Source organism: Triturus cristatus, chromosome 1_2, assembly GCF_964204655.1.
Source record: "Triturus cristatus chromosome 1_2, aTriCri1.1, whole genome shotgun sequence".
Taxonomy (NCBI): Eukaryota; Metazoa; Chordata; class Amphibia; order Caudata; family Salamandridae; genus Triturus; species Triturus cristatus.
Genome location: NC_140580.1, coordinates 258,072,678 through 258,089,247, shown reverse-complemented (window position 1 = coordinate 258,089,247; position 16,570 = coordinate 258,072,678). Strand labels below are relative to the sequence as shown.

The 16,570-nt window shown below is 41.9% G+C and overlaps 1 protein-coding gene across 5 annotated transcripts in view; it reads right to left on the bottom strand.

Annotated features, from left to right (window-relative positions):
* Positions 1 to 16,570, bottom strand: part of CCAR1 (cell division cycle and apoptosis regulator 1) — a 2,209,777-nt gene that overhangs the window by 488,733 nt on the left and 1,704,474 nt on the right. For all 5 annotated transcript variants that reach the window (XM_085603559.1, XM_085603560.1, XM_085603562.1 and 2 more), the window contains one exon: positions 5,374 to 5,494. In XM_085603559.1, coding sequence (XP_085459685.1) covers positions 5,374 to 5,494 — 121 coding nt within the window. The remainder of the gene's footprint in view (positions 1 to 5,373; positions 5,495 to 16,570) is intronic.

Below are 16,570 nucleotides of genomic sequence, written 5' to 3'. Positions count from 1 at the left end.
GAGAGACAACATACTAATTCAGGAGAACAGATACGTTTTCAGTTGCTTCCTAAATCGAAGCAGATTATTGGATCTTAGGCAGAGCAGGAGGGAGTTCCAGAACTGTTCATCAGTGTAATTCCAAAATACCCGGTCCCTCAGTCACTGAACTAAATGGAGCCCTCAACCAGTTAAAAGAGATTCTGGAGCTATGCAAACAGTAAGTTCAACCCAAAAATGTTTCATTGGTGGTCTCCACGTGCACTGCGAAACAGAGATGGATCAATCACTATGTGGATATAAAGGATCTCAATTATTTTAAGCAAAGCTTTGTGCCAAACACTGATCACCAATGACCAATCCCACATTTGGTGGTAACCTGTTGTATCTGTGAGTGCACTGTTTAGACATCTAGGAGGGAAATCTGGCCTCAACATACTAGTAGTGCATGGAGTGAGGTAGCTCCTAGACAAGCTGGTATCTTGCATTCAGTGATAGAGCTGGTATTTGTACATACTTTACTACACTGACTCTCCATCAATTGCACACCAAGGGTCCATTTGTCCTTGATAGGAATACATGAAACTAGAGGGTTTCTGCAGCGTCCAAGCTCCCCCAGGGGTTATATTATAAAGCACTATAGTGGTCTGTCTGCATCTTGGCTCGATCTACTTAAGACGGTCTCTTTCGCTCAATGGTATTAATTGATTATTTTAAAAAATGCCCTATTTATTGTTTGCCCTAATCTTTCTACTTGGTGTAGTTTATGTCCATTTGTTTGCCAACGCTGTGTGCCAAATATCAGTGTGCAGGCTATATAATGGCTATAGTGTCACAATCCATTCCTCAATTGTATGGTTGCAGGTGCTTAAAAAAACGACATCTGAACCTTACTTCAATTTTTACAAACACAGATAGTGGTAGGTCACTCCTACTAGGATCAATACTATTATAAGATGTGCCTCATAGAAAAATTCAGCAATTCCCAATGAGAAATGGCAGAAGAAATACTGACATTTTTAAAGTCAAATATTGCTTGTTAAACCAGGCCTCAATTATGTATTATGGGCTATGTGACTGACCATCAAAACACATTTGTAGCATAGCTGCGGAAGGTATGGTATCTGTAAGCAGACTGTGTAATAACTAAGGCTCCCTGTTTTCCGTTTTTACTGATTTTTACAGATAAATTCATACAGAAAACCATTTATTTTATTTTATGTATTTATTTTTAAATGTGGATAAAAACGAAATTTGGGTGCTTTTTGAGTGATTCTAAATACACTTTGCCATGAGTGCGAGGCCAATAACTTTGTGGATTGATAGGTTAAGGGGTTAATAATATGAATTTTAGTAAAGAGGCTTAACCAACAGTAGATATGCACAAGACTGATACTGAAATGTGAATATTTTCATATAAGTGCATTGATTTCTCTTCTGCGGATGCTCATATCACTGAAACCTGGCAGGTTTTCAAACATTACTGGATTTTTATTGGTTAAGTAAATGTGGAAATATACCAGTTTCAGCTTTATTTTTTTCACAAAACCCATAATAAATATGGATAAATACAGATAAAGTTTCCAAAAAATAAATATGGATAAATACAGACGGAAATGTCAAAGAAACAAACCGGAAGCCCAAGTTATAACTGATGTCCAGCAATAAACAAAAACTACACATCATTTTTTTATTATGTTATTAGTGAAATTGTATATTTAACTTGTATGTGATCACAACATTGGATATGTATTGAAATGCCAGATTCAAATTCACTAAATTCTGCATCACATACTTGAAGTTCTCAGCCACCAAGATGCATTCATAGCATCGCTTACAATGAGATGCTTAGAGTAATGCAACACTGAGTTGGGATTGAGAGTGATTTTTATATATGAAAAGAGAAGAATAAGAGCAGATTAAAATGAAAGAATTTATGCCAACAATACTACTCAGAGCTAAGTGCATAGGACACTGTTTTGTTACAGAGCAATGGAAGACAAACCATTCAAATTTCTAATGTTGTATTAAGTAATGATTGAACATCAAACATATATTGAAGAACTTTAATAATATGTTTAAGTCAGATTTTAAACTGAATTTGAAGAAACATCCAATGTTCTAAATTTCCGAACCTAAAGGTACATAACTACACTCTTATGCGGTTTCTGAACAAATGAATGTTTTGTCTGGGTGCAGTAAAAGAGGTAGAGGACTCAAAGACATGGCACGGAGGCACAGAAGCAGCTGTAGGATTACTTCCAGCGCATCCAACCTTGGTATACACTATAAGGCAGGCCACAGATAACAAGCACAGCTCTAACTTTATCCATTAGGCGGCTTAAACATTATTAAAAACCTTCATTGAAGGTGTCATCAGGGACGATGCCACCTGTACCGAGTGAGCCAAGACCAAGAAGTTCACATCAAGGGGGTTTGGTCTACACCAGAAGTGCTAGGGAGTTGCGCACAACTGCAGCAGTTATTTGATGGATTACTTCCTTTGAGCTTAAAGTGAATATTAATTCACGTATGTGAACAGGAAACCTACATGGGTTACGTAAGAACTGGTAAAGTGTTAACCACACAGTGAATTATATTGCAGAATGAAAAAACTAGGGGATATTGAGAAACTGCAAATTAAATATTTTATTTATTGTTTATAGATTGAAGTAATATAGATATTACAATGCCCCTTTGAAATAATCTATACACTACACTTACACACACACCAATTTAAAGAAACTTTTGCATACATAAAAATTAATGCAGGTCTTAAACCACAACACTGATTCAGTGGGGAAGATGGAATTGCTCTACACACAAATAGGTGACTGAAATCCTAAAAGCAAAAGGGACAATTAATTAACTTTGAGACCTAAAGTGAGCAACCTGTTGGCTTCGTTTTGAAATAAGATTCATGTCTTATGAGAATAAAGGTGTGAATTAAATAATGCATTTTTAAGAACAGTGAACAGGGCCTATTACACATTGTTGTTACTATGCATATTACTTTAAATGGGGGAATAATATTGAAAGCACTTCATGTGATTTTGCTGTTTTTCTACCATTTTCTTTTGGGGCTGAATGACTGTGTATATTGAACTCAACATATACTTCTTAAAAATGTTACTTTAAAGCTTAATGGTTATAGTATTATTTTACTTATGATGTGTTTTACTGTTTGTAATGAAACTGCTAACTTTCGCTCCACAATAAATTCAAGATGGCCATGTTTACTTAGAATGAGAACATCGGCATGTTAATTTAATGACTGTTCTCAAATGTATGGTGTTGTTTGATATTGTAGCTGTGGACTAAAAAAATGATGCATTTCCATAAATCAAGTAATTCGATTTAAAATCTTTAATCGGTTTTGAGTTAAAACCATAAAAGTGCAAATAACAGTTCACAAGCCACAAAAGAAAAAACTTTCCCTTGCATATCAGTGTTACATTTGACAAAGAATACAAAATAGGATAGAGTGAGTTAGAATATTTTAAAACTTAGATAAAAGTGGACAAAATATAAAATATAAAAGTGCAGAGTATAAGCTAAGATGTCAAACAGTATAAACAAAATAAAAGCAGAATATCACGAGTCGTAACATGTTCCTATACTCAGGGGTGTAACAAAATAACAGCATAAACTAGCATTTTCAAAATGTGAAGCCAGCCGCCAGCTCACTGTAAAATGCAAATGCAATTTAGTGAGTTTAGATCGGACCTATAGATTTGCAGGGTGCCTCTGCAGCTTAGTGCATTAATATAGGGATGACTAAAACCTGTCAGCAGGTGATAAATTGCCATGTTGAAATGAGAATTGGGATGAATGATTGCCTGGTACTGCACTCAACTGATGGTTGCCGATCCCCAGACAAAAGCACAGATGTAGTGCACTGAGACACAGAAGGGTGGAGGGAAGGGGGAGTTATGTCTATAGTAGAATGGTGTTATTATTATTGAAAGGGAGTTCAATTTAACGTCGATCCTGCAACAAAGGAAATACTCCAAATGATATGTCAAATGTGAACTACTACTGCAATATGCTACAAAATGCCAATAAAGACTGATTTAAAAAAAGTTGCTGTGTTGCCCCTGGTTTGCCACTGAGCTCTATAAAAAGAAAAACCTCTCTTTAGGATCCGCTATGTTATTATAAAAGAAAGTTGGACACCTACTAAAGCATCACTCTCAAACCAACAATGCGGCACTATTAGCCTTGAGTCCCACTAAACCATGCTGGTGCCTTCCCAAGTATAAAACAATATGGCTAGTCTGCCAGGCTGTTGCCCCACAATGGGGCACTAAACCCAAAATATAAGTAGGGGAAAGAAATTACCTAATTGCTATCATATCTTCCAGATGGCGCACGCCTAGTTCCAAGTGTGCTATACAGGCTGGCCATACAGGCCTAATTAGTATATCTTCCAGATGGGGCATGCCCAGTGCCATGTGTGCTAAACAGGCTGGTGCAAACTGTAGTGTGGCAAGCAGACGCTGAATTGTTTACAGTGAAATTATATAAATTCTAAGTGTAAACATGGCTAATGTAACAAGTGACTCAACAGGTCTCATTTGGTCATTGGGTTATATTTCCTCTTTTTTAAACTTGCATTTGTCGCTTTATGAGTCATTTTTAAAAAAAACTTTTGGATGTCTAGAGTGGAGTCGGTTTTGCACAAGCTAGCTAATGCCAGCATGAAAGATACTGTAAATTATGAGAGTTTTCCTAAAAAGTATTTTCCTTTTAAACGTACATGCTGCATGAGGTACTACATGATACATTTGAGGCTTTCCATGTAAAATGGGATGCCTTGCCACAAAATGAATTGTGTGAACAGCTGTTTGGAAAGTATCATTTAATTTCTATAACAATGCTAAACATGTGTTGAACTACAGAATATTAAGTAATAATTAATAAAAGAACACTGTGATGCAGGCCCACAACTTGGCTGCTGTTCGCTTAAGGAATATTGTGGGAAAGTAAAATATTTCCTACAGGGCATGTGGTGTAAATTTACTAACTCTTGATTATGTGTATTTTGCTCAATGTATTCTTATGATATGCATGTTTATATTTGCACAAGATACTTTTTTGCTGCATTTTGCACACTTAACTTTATCAGACTGGTGCTTATACTTACCTTACAGTATGACTAAAAGAAATGGACCCCGATGTAGATAACATTTGAAATTCCTTTCTGTAAAAAATAATGTGTCTGTACTTTTATGGTTAAGTTTAACCGAAATAAAGTTTTTGGAGCCTGAGCTGTACTGTTACTGTGGGCACACACATCCACTATCAGTTTTGTAAAGCTATAAAGCAGAAGCATTAACAAAAACCTCCATCCATAATGGCAACCTGTGACAAAGATGGTTGATAATATCTTACCTAACATATCTTCTTGTAGCTCCTTACTGATCGCAATATTTATTTCATCTTTTGTGGCATCAGTTAATTTTCGGTAAAAGCAAGATTCTCGCAGTGCTACTTTATTCAGAATTTTCTTGACCTTAAATTCAATAAAACAGGCAAAATTAATATTAGTGAGGAACTTCCTAGCAATATACAGTGTGCATAATATTCTAGCAATCAATCTTTTATCCCCACTTGTACTACAATGGTGTCAGTTAAATCACCTACATTTCTTGAAAAGTCAATTTGCATTTTTCTATCTATTTTTTTGTTTGGACGCCTATACTCAAAGGCATTTCTCTCTCAAGAATGGCTCAACAAGATATAACCAGCATATGTATTTTACTGGCAGGCACATATCTAATGATGGCACCTAGGACTCTTAGTAAGTCAATTAACCAGTTTGAGATGCCACCGCCGAAGGATGCCCATGCGGATACACTGTCTATCATGCCAAGTGCCTTGGGTTATCCCCTTTTTAAGTTGATTCACATTTTCAGACGTCATTATAAGGAAACTCAGCATAAATGGAATCTGCATTCTCTACATCTCGTGACTTGCATTAGATGTGTGGCATTCTCTGTGTGAAAGGCTACGAGAACCTGAAATGGCTCTACTTTCCTTAACCGTGGTGGAAAAGCTGTGCAGAACATTTTCTCAAAGTAGGTAGGAATGTGGCCCATTAAAAAAGTTTAAGCTACTGTCCATTATCTAGAAAGCATTCTCAACAACATCTTTGACAGTTTATTTTCTGGTTATAAATTCTCGTTGTAGGAAGGTGGAATCTGACTATATGGTTGCCCCCAACTTTTTGCCTTGTATTTGGATGGTTTTTGACTAGTCTGGCTGGGATCCTGCTATCCAGGACCCCAGCCTATCTGCTTCCTCCCTAAAACTGATGTGAGTACCCTGGGTACAACCCAATTGGATACTGAGGTTACCCTATCAGCCCTTGTAGATGGTACCCTAGGTACCCAGGGCATGGGTCCCTCAGAGGCCTACCAGGGATGCAGCACTTATTGTGCCACCCTGGGACAGCCATACCAAATGATACCACCAGACCACTACTGTAGTCTGGGTAAGGTGGTGCCTGCACCCCCTTACAGGGATACAGGTACCCTGTATCCCACCTATGTACAACACATGTATTCTCATTGGTCACCTCTCAAGCTTGCTAATCCTACAAGGCAGGGTGCTGGGATATGTGTGAGGGGGGACCCCTACCTGAGTAGGGCCCCTCTGCAACCCTCGTAAAAATCATTGCTGGGTTGTTTGTAGTGTAGCCATACCATATACTCTTAACCGCATTATAAGTATATCGTGATAGCGTGATAACTTGAGAATGGCTACACAGAACCATACCGTGTTTGATGTCAAACATGTAGGAATCATACCCCCAGTCCAGCCATGGGCATGAGGGCATAATTCCCCCCTGCTAGAGGGGCGATATGGGAAAAGTGGCAGAATTTAAAAGTGCACATGTATCACAAAATGGATGCTACTTGCCACCCACACGACTCTGGCTGCCTGTTGCTGGGCAAAACCCCAGCCTCGGCAGCTGGACAATAGGGATCCTGTTGCAGGGAGGTGCCAGCACCTTCCCAGACAGGCTATGTGGATTGGAACTGGGTGGGTGCACCATAGGATGCCTTTCAGAGTTGCACGTAGCCTGCTACAGCGCCTACATTCTGCATACACCGCCTGGAACCGGTTCAGGGTCATCCTGCCCCTCGCCCAGGCGGGAAACACACAAAGGGGAGAGGGTGTAGCCACCCTTTCCCGCCTCAACTCCCATTGGTGGACATTGATCTGGACACCCCTAATCTTGTGGATAAAGGTGAATAACGTGTCCCCAGAGGATCAGATTATTCTTGGACTTCACAGACTTGACCTTCGACGAGCTGCTGCCCGGCTGACTGAAGAAATCTCCCTTGGGGTAAAGGAGTTACCCCCCTGCTTGGCAGGCACCTGAAACACTGCAAGTGACCCGGTTGGAACTTCGCTGCTCCTTCGGACATCGACAACTCCTCTCAACCTTGAGGTGGGTTTCCTAGCATCCCAGAGGCCAGTGAGCGTGCCCAGCAAGTCTGAGCACCGTGGACCGCGTGGGTGCCGAGATCCCCAATACCCCAGGGCACCGGCCACCTCTTGCGTAGCACACGACCCTTACCAGTGGAGAAGTTGTGCTTTGGCCCAATATTGAGCCAACCTCTCAGCAGCAACTGTGCCAAAGATCAGCGCCCTAGCTCACTCCGGTGGCCCGTGGGCACCCTTTTACGCACTCCAAATTGCTGCCTTCCGCGGTCCCTTGTCTCTCGACTTGTGGGCCCTAGCGGAGGACAATCTTTACTTTTAAGAGTTCCCCTGGTTGCTCCAGGCCAGCTCTACAGTCTCATCGAAGGACACCTCTCTCAGACCTCGTGGGTCTGCACCAGTAGCTGATTTGTTCATCTTGCGTGGGTTGCGGTTGCCAAGGCTTAGTGGAGCCAATCCGGATACTAACACCACAGCGACCCTCATCCTTTGTGGGACAGTCGCCCTCCAGAAGCTGGCCTTCCTTGAAGCCTCCCGGAGCCCGTGGCTGCAGATCCAAGCTACACCTTTTCCACTTGAAGCACCCAACATTGAAGGGCTCTTTTCCTTGAGCTCCCTGGTCACTGTGCCGTGACCCAGACTCTGTCCCCTCTGCTTTCAGGTTCTTCTCTACAAGATCTACAACTTCATTCTTCACAGCATCATCGACGCTTTTGGCTAGCAGCAGTTTTGTACATTTTCACATTGAAAATCAGCCCGCGACCCGACATCGAAAACGACCTATGCACCCGGCTTCCCTGGGGCAGGTAACAGTGGTACCTCGGTACTCCCGTGGTAGTGGGCTCCTCAAAAGCTTAACTCTAAGTTTTTAACTTTGAACTCCTGCTAGAAGTGTCTTTAATCTGTTTAAATCAAACCGTGACATTCTCCATAGGCTTTAATAGAGATCCCGATAACAGCTATTTCCACTGCACGCGCCTCCCGTGGGTCTCCTTCCTCATCACCTGGGGTGGATTCTCAAGGGGCCAGCGATCCTAATTGCCCTAGGCATTGTCTGTAGAATTGTCGTGGTTCTTATACCACTTTTTTGATATATGGTTTGGTCCCCCCCTGGGGCCCTATGATTCCAGTGCTATTTATTGTAACTATCAATGCTTGTTTGAATTGTAACTTTACCTCTAGCCTCATAAAGAGACTTGTGGGATTCTGTTTAGAATAAATACATATATTTTATATATATACCTGTGTGGACTACTCTTTCATTTGGTCATTCAAGAGGTTATCTATGGTAAAACAATAAGCTCAACACTCCTTCAAGACTTAGCCTGAAGGCTGCTCTCCACAGCTACCACTAGGATAGCTTTCTTTAAAGGTTGTCTTTTAAACCTATCACCTTAAGAGTCGAATTGGACTGGTGCAAGGTGGCCACTATAACTAGTGACCAGCATATGCCAGGCCAACTTCTCACACTTGTGTTTTAGATGTTGTCCCCAGTGGTGTGCGCCCTCAGTCTTGCTACTGCATTTGAGATACAATCCAATGCATACCAGCCTTAAGGTTTAAAATGTTATTATTAAACATACTCACTTACACTGCATTGGTGGTTGTCATTATAAATGAACAGTGCACCAAGCATGCCAAATGCAGAAACATTTGGGATGGCTATTTGGGTTCAGCTTGTGGCCTTGTTCAGTTTTTACAGAAAGTTCTTAATGTTTGCCCTGGCTTGGGGAATCTATCTATACAGGACACCTTATCACGGCAGGTATATGTTGCCACAAATCGAACAGAAGTGTATACTCAAGACATGCAACAAATCTAAATTAATAAGCCATGTCTGCTCCCATGCATGAAAGGCGCAACCCCTGCTCTCTCTCTTGGGCAGCCCCTGTGACAAGTTTGTTACGTACTCCCTAGGGACGCGCTGAGAGCAGCAACAGCCTATGGGGACTGAATTCTGTGTCCCAGGCTGTCTGGCTGCACCATGGTGTTACCCAGCAGGAGGGGCCCTGTGGTGTTGTGGGCTCTAGGCCCACATGCTGGCGAAGGATTGACACAGACACAGTATCTATAGTCATTCAACTGGCCACGAGCACGTACACTCGGGCCCTTTTATTAGCCGGGTCACGTCGCTCGTGACACCGGTGGGGAATGGGTGTGGGGTGTGTGCCCACTCCCATAGGGGAGTGGCTACTAAATCAATGCCTGTCGAGACACTAGAACGTGTCTCGCAGGCAACAACAGGTCCCGAGCACATTTAAGGTGCCCTTAACCTCATAGCACAGGGCACGCCCCCGAGCTGTGTCCGGGCCAAGACTGGGCCCGTTTCCGACCATCATCGCCCAGAAGAGGCTGGACTAGGCCACCCCCCTTGGCTAAAGGACAAAGTACGTATCCCTGGAAGATCGTGGTCGATCATGGAAGCCTAGGGGCCCCTCCATGAAGATATCGGCTTTTGGCTTTGCAATTTTCAATCCACCCTTCTTGAATATTCCCTACTGATAAAGTGTTTTCAGACTCATCTTTAATCGTACTAGTCTGCACTATTTTTGCTTTTAGAGCGGTATGCCTGCTACATAGGGATAATGTGAAAAATGCCGGAGGGTGGGGCTAAAACCAAAGGAACTGCGCACCACACAGCTCTATAATGGGCACCTTTCTGGCCAAAGCAGTTTGGGTCATCTCTAAAGTAATCGAGCTGGCAGAGAGACAGTTGTCCCTTGAGCAAGGAGAACTATTGGCCACTTCCCCTCCCCATTGCCCCCGTATTATGCCAGTGCTTCATTTACTCACATTGCACCGGCGAAGGACGACCTTGCCAGGAGGGTCAGGCTCACAAATTTCACAAGGGATACCATTGACCTGGACTCCTCACATACTAGTAAGAAGGCCCTTCCGCCAAAAGGAAGAGACAGAGCAAGCGCATGGACAGGAATGCCCATCATAAGCTAATGCCGCTTCCTTGACGGACGGTCACCGGAGACTCTTTAAGCGAAATTACAAGGATATACTGGGTGATTCGTTCGCCTTTTACCGCATTAATATTTCCATTAAGAGGAACAATTCCTGTTTGAGTAACACTCACTTGCCAATTACCTTCAGTGTGTGTGTGTGTGTGGCTCACCCCTTCCGCCACTGTGTAGCGGATAATGCACCCATGGGAGCTAGCAGTAGGGCCTTCCAACGTCAGGCACCTGATCTAGGTTGCCCCATCCCATCCCTGTCCTGAGGATGACCCGCATGCAGAGGTTCAAAAGTACCCTCAAGCCCTAGTCGGGTTGAAACGTCGACTTCTACCCCCTATAAGGGCCTGTACCACATGATACCACCACCCCGTCCCCTGAACAGATGATACATTTCTCTGCAACGTCATTATAATCTTCTTGAAACAATGAAAGAATAATGTTTTCATGGACAGGCCACAACCCACTGGTGCTAATGTTATAACCAGTTGCATACGCTGAATCACTGTAACCCCCTCTATTGGATTAACTTCATCCTTTGTTCCTTCCAATTTCTATCACACACAAGAGCACATCTTTTTCACTTCCCTCCTTCTCTTTGGAGCCACTGCCCCACAACTACCTGTCTACTTGTGTCTTTAATACTATGAATAAAACAGACATTCTTGTTTAATACAGTGGGTGTCTACATTTCTCTTTCGCAAGGCCCATTATGTATTACTTACTATATGCTAAATATGTTTTTCTTTCGCAAGGTGCATTACATATTAATCACTATATGCTGAATATGTTTCTGCATGCGTATTGCTTTTAAACTATAACCGCTCTTGACTTGTTGCATAAAAAAAAAAAAGAGTCCAAGGACCAATTGTTGTATATCCTATAAACTCAGGAAGCAGATACCTAAAGAGGAAGCATGGGAAAGTCCGATAAGAACTTGCAAAGAAAAGGATACAAGTGGTTTTTGGAAAATTGTGAACAGGAGCAGGTCAACAACGGTAAAAAGTAATGGGCCACAGACTAACATCAGTGCAGACAGTTGGACTAACCATTTCAAAAGAATATATTCTTTTTAAAATCCCAACACAACAGATTTGCTGGATGATACACCCCCCTCCCACATTTTCCCTTGACATTAAATTCACTGCTACATCCACTAGCCTATTTAGAATGGCACCTGGCCCTGACAGGGTCACCATGGATTTTATAAGGAGGACATTGCTCTGTGTGCTGCCATTATCACTAAAGCTTTGAATGCCGTGGTACTTTGTAAGAGCTCTGCTTCTTGGCAGACAGCCATTATAGTACCAATCTTTAAGAAAGGTGACAGAGATAATCCTTGCTACAATCAACTGATATAATTGTTGGATTCTGTGGTCAAAGTAGTAGGACATATTTTCCTGCATAGGATAAAGACCTGGGCTGATCAGTCTAGAATTATTAGCAATCAATCAGGGGGTTTATAAGCGCGCTACTCACCCGTGAGGGTCTCAAGGCGCTGGGGGGGGGGGGGGGGGGGGGGGGGGGGGGTTCTGGATCAGACGAAGAGCCAGGACTTGAGGTCCTTCCTGAACGTGTGCAGGGTCAGGGAGCGCCTGATGTTCACCGGGAGCTCGTTCCAGGTCTTGGCCGCGATGTAGGAGAAGGCTCTCCTGCCTTTTCTGACCCTGCGGATGCAGGAGACCTCTGCCAGGGAGGTTTCTCTTGGGTACGTGGAAGGATACTCTCTTGTTGAGGTATGTGGGTCCGATGCTGTTGAGGGATTTGTAGGCGTGGGTGAGGAGTTTGAAGGTGACCCTCTTCTCGACGGGGAGCCAGTGGAGGTCTCGTAGGTGTTGGGTCATGTGTTCGTTGCACGGTGTCCCGAGGACGAGTCTGGCTGCAGGCGTTCTGGATGGTCTGGAGCTTGTGTAGGAGAGTCCTGTTGATTCCGGCGTATAGGGTGTTGCCGTAGTCCAGTCTGCTGGTTATGAGCGCATGGTTGCCTTTCCTACTGCAGTCGGAAGAGATACATTTGAAGGTCTTCCGGAGGATGCACAGGCAGTTGAAGCTAGTGGAAGCGACGGTGTTGATCTGGCGGTTCATGAAGAGGGAGGAGTCGAGGCTGATGCCGAGGTTTTGTGCGTGGTCTGTAGGGGTGGGTCCCCAAGGGCGGAAGGCCACCAGATATTGTCCCAGGCGGAGGTGCAGCGTCCTAGGATGAGGACCTCAGTCTTCTCTGAGTTGAGTTTCAGACAGCTGTCTTTCATCCAGGCTGCCACGTTCTTCAGTCCTTCCTGGAAGCAGAGTCTGGTGTCTTTGGGATTCTTTGTGAGTGAGAGGATAAGGTGGGTGTCATCGGCGTAGGACATGATGCTGAGCCCATGCTGTCTGACGAGCAAGGTTCAATATGGCTTTTAGAGAGGGGTTAGGGGGACAGGAATAGTATATAAACCTTAACCCAATAATAACTGCTATAAAAGGTCTCCCTTTAATTGCATTCATGGCCCTAAGTAGTGCTTTTGACCTTGTGAATCACTCTAAATTATGGCATATTCTTACCCAGAGAGGGTTGCCCCAGTCTTTGGTTGACTTCCTACGTGCAATACATTGTGGGGTATCGACGATGGTTAGGTACAGCAAAGAGGGGGAGTACACAAATACATTTGGGTTATCTCGAGTTGTGTGCCAAAACTGTGTCTAACGTAACTGTACCAGAAGGGAGGATTATTTCAAAGAAGCCAAAGTCTTACAAACAAAACTAGTAATGAGAGGTTATCCCTACAGGTTGGTCAAACGCTCTCTGAAGAGAGCATGGTATTACGATTGAGATGCTCTATTACAAATCAATATGGGTAATATGAGTGAACAAGAGCTAATTACATGTGTAACTACTTTTGGAACTGAGTCAAATTCAATAAAAAAGATAGTTACAAAAAATTGGCACTTAATACAGAAAGTTGAACCGCAGATGAGATTACCCCGATTTGCCTTTAAAAGGGCAAGAAACCTGAGGGATCATCTGGTAAAAGCATATAAAGAATCGATCTCTAGCACATTACCAAATATATAGGGGCTAACTCCTGTAATTGGTCATTACCCATGTGGACACTGCACTGCTTGTCCAACTACATCTGTGACCAAGACATGTGTACTTAATGGAAAAGAATGGACACTGAGACAATATTCAAATTGTTTAACCAAAAATGTCATAAACTGTATACAATGTCCATGTGCACTGTATTATATTGGAAAAACAACACAGGAAATAAAAAAACAAATAATTCAACATCAATCACGTATTCGATGCAAAATTGTTACTGCACCAATGTTGGAACATTATCTTGAAAAGCAACATACCCCGTCAGATATGAAATGGTTTGTACTGGAGACTGTAAACAACACAAAGCGAAGGCAGAATGTGGATCGTCTTCTTACTTTAAAGGAAAACAGGTGGATCTGGGCAGCTAAAACAGTAGAAAAGGGATTGAATTCCTTTGTGGAATGGCAGACATTGGCAACTTTGTAAGTTTCCTTTTTTACAGCTGTATTTTATCTTATAGCTGTACCTGAATTACCGCAGTGATATAGGACAGGATTGTTTTCGCCGTCAGGATATGGTGGTGAATGGAAGGTTGGGCTTTTTACTGACTGATAATGTCATGCTTTTAATTATGATATCATAGAGCTCTCATTTTTCCCTTTGGATTCATACTAGATCTCCATATGGGTTATTGCTGAAATTATATTAGTAGATCTGAACATGGCAGCATTTATTATATTTGATTACATTTGATCTCTTGTCCTTTTTCAGGTATTAATTACACCCTGAACAATTTAAAGTTAATGGTGGGCCGATGAGTGTGATGAGGTTTTCATGATAAAGGTATATAGGTACTATTGACACCTGTTGATTTGTGACAGCTGAATATAGTGGTATACTGTACCTAATTTTGGCTTTGTAACAACATCTTTTTTGTTATTGGGTATATGGAAGATCATGTAATACCTTATGTAAGTGGTTGTTCATATATAAATGAGATGAACATTACACAGTTTCAAGATGGCCGACACGTTCTGGGTTTATCGGGACGTAATAATTTTTCTAGAGCTTTTAGACCCCGACTGATACCGAAAAAACTTCCTCCTTTTTTTTAATGTTGAGTTAAACAGTTGATTATGTGAAAAGTCAAACAGATCTGACACAGCACATGTCCTAGCGATCCGTTCGACTTGGGTCTAATGATCTGAGCATAATACAGTTCTAAGATGGCCGACATGTTTGAATACGTCGATACGTCATTGTGGTAGAGTTTTTAAGGCTTCTGTTAATGGCGCGAGCTCACTCGGTCAGCGTGCCGGATGAGCCATTGAGCACAGAAGTCACTGAAGCAAGTGTGTGAAGTAAGTCATTTACGGTATGTTGTTTATGTGCATTAAGCCTCGACTAACTGACAGAATTTTAGTGTGAATTTATTTTATTTTTATTTTTACTCAACAGAAGAATGTGCAGACTATTGGTGCCGACTTCTGTGTAAGTAGTTTTGTAGTTTTTTGTTTTGCTGTTGCAACTGATTTTAATACATTATGGTGATTACAAGTAGATTGGGGCTAATTTGATCGTATTTCACCTGTTTGACTGTTTGGATTTAGTGCTATCCTAAGTGAAGGACGCTGTAATTTGGAAAAACAGGTCCGTTGATCCCTCGTAAAAGTGAGTCTTTTGAATAGTTTTGTGGATATTACGCATGCAGGGTGGTCTCCACAGTAGGGTGTGTTGCTGGTTTCTCTTTGGTAGTCACCTTGATGGTGCGTGAAGTAGCGGTTTAGATCCATTACTTTATATTTGGGTGTTGTTTAGTAGTTCTGGCACATGGTGGATGAATCACATATCACACCTGATTTCCTTGATGTATAGACGATACAAATTCTGAACTCAAATTATTTCCTAGTGTTTTTGAATTGTGATTATTGAATGTGAATATATTGTTTTTATACTTGATTCATGGTGCAACATTTGTCCTGAGGATGGTCTTGTGGATTTGACTTTCCAATATTGAGACCGAAACGTCGACGCAACGACACTTCTTTTGTACATGCAACTATTATTTGATGTTATCAAGAATTATATTTTTATGAATTAATTGATTTCAATATATGGCTGATTATGTATGGCCCATATATTTGTATAAAAGGTGTCACATACTACTGCATATATGATAAAAAATGAAACAGTAGTTTTCTCCGTTGCCATTCATGATTTGATATATGGATCAATACTCATTGCTCTATTGAATGAAATTACTGAATATATGAATATATTAAATGATTAATTCTGATATAAAAAAAAAATGTGTTTATACGCAATTTATTTGAGTTCTATGAAATTATGTTCACTATGGTGACTATTTAAATAAGAAATATAAGATAAATGAATCCTCAAGGTTTATCTGTGTGTTGTGATTAAAACTGTGTCTAGGCACAGATCCTGTTCTTCCTATGTATAAACGGTCTGAATGCTTTTCTTACAGCTCAGGGGATAGATATACCTAAGGTGAACTCTACACGCCTTCCAGCATTGCTTTCTGCCGATGATGCAGTCCTGCTTTCAGGCCCATCCAATAGTTTACGAGGTCTCATTAAGAATTTTGTCATATTTATAGATAGTTTGGACCTCAAAACCAATACAACTAAAACCAAGTACATGGTGTGTGGTCCCCAATGCTACAAAGTTAGCCCATTTCTATTAAGGGTAAAGTATCTCAAGAGTGAGTGAATTTTCCAACCTTGGGGTGACTTTTGACTCTTGTAGTAGCTGGTTGACTTGCCTCTCCGATCATTGCCTCCGTTATAACCACGCACTTGGGACTCAGAATGGCTCCGTATGGATTATCCATAAAACTCGTTAGCAAACTTATATTACCCTTGTTAGAAACCGACAAGCTTGAATGTCTACCTGTGTTGACGCATGGAACTGCAGCATGAGGATTTTGCAATTGCACCAGGCTACAGCAGGAGGAACCCCGATTCTGCAGGCACCTGTTGGGATTAGGTCTGGGTAGTTCCCCTAATTTTATGCACAAGGAGTTGGGCCTAGCCTATGTGCATGACCACTTCGGGCCTGCCCCACCCTTTTTTGGATTGCACTATGTACAATTCAGAAAGCGGAGTTCAACTATGAAGCCATATCAGATTGA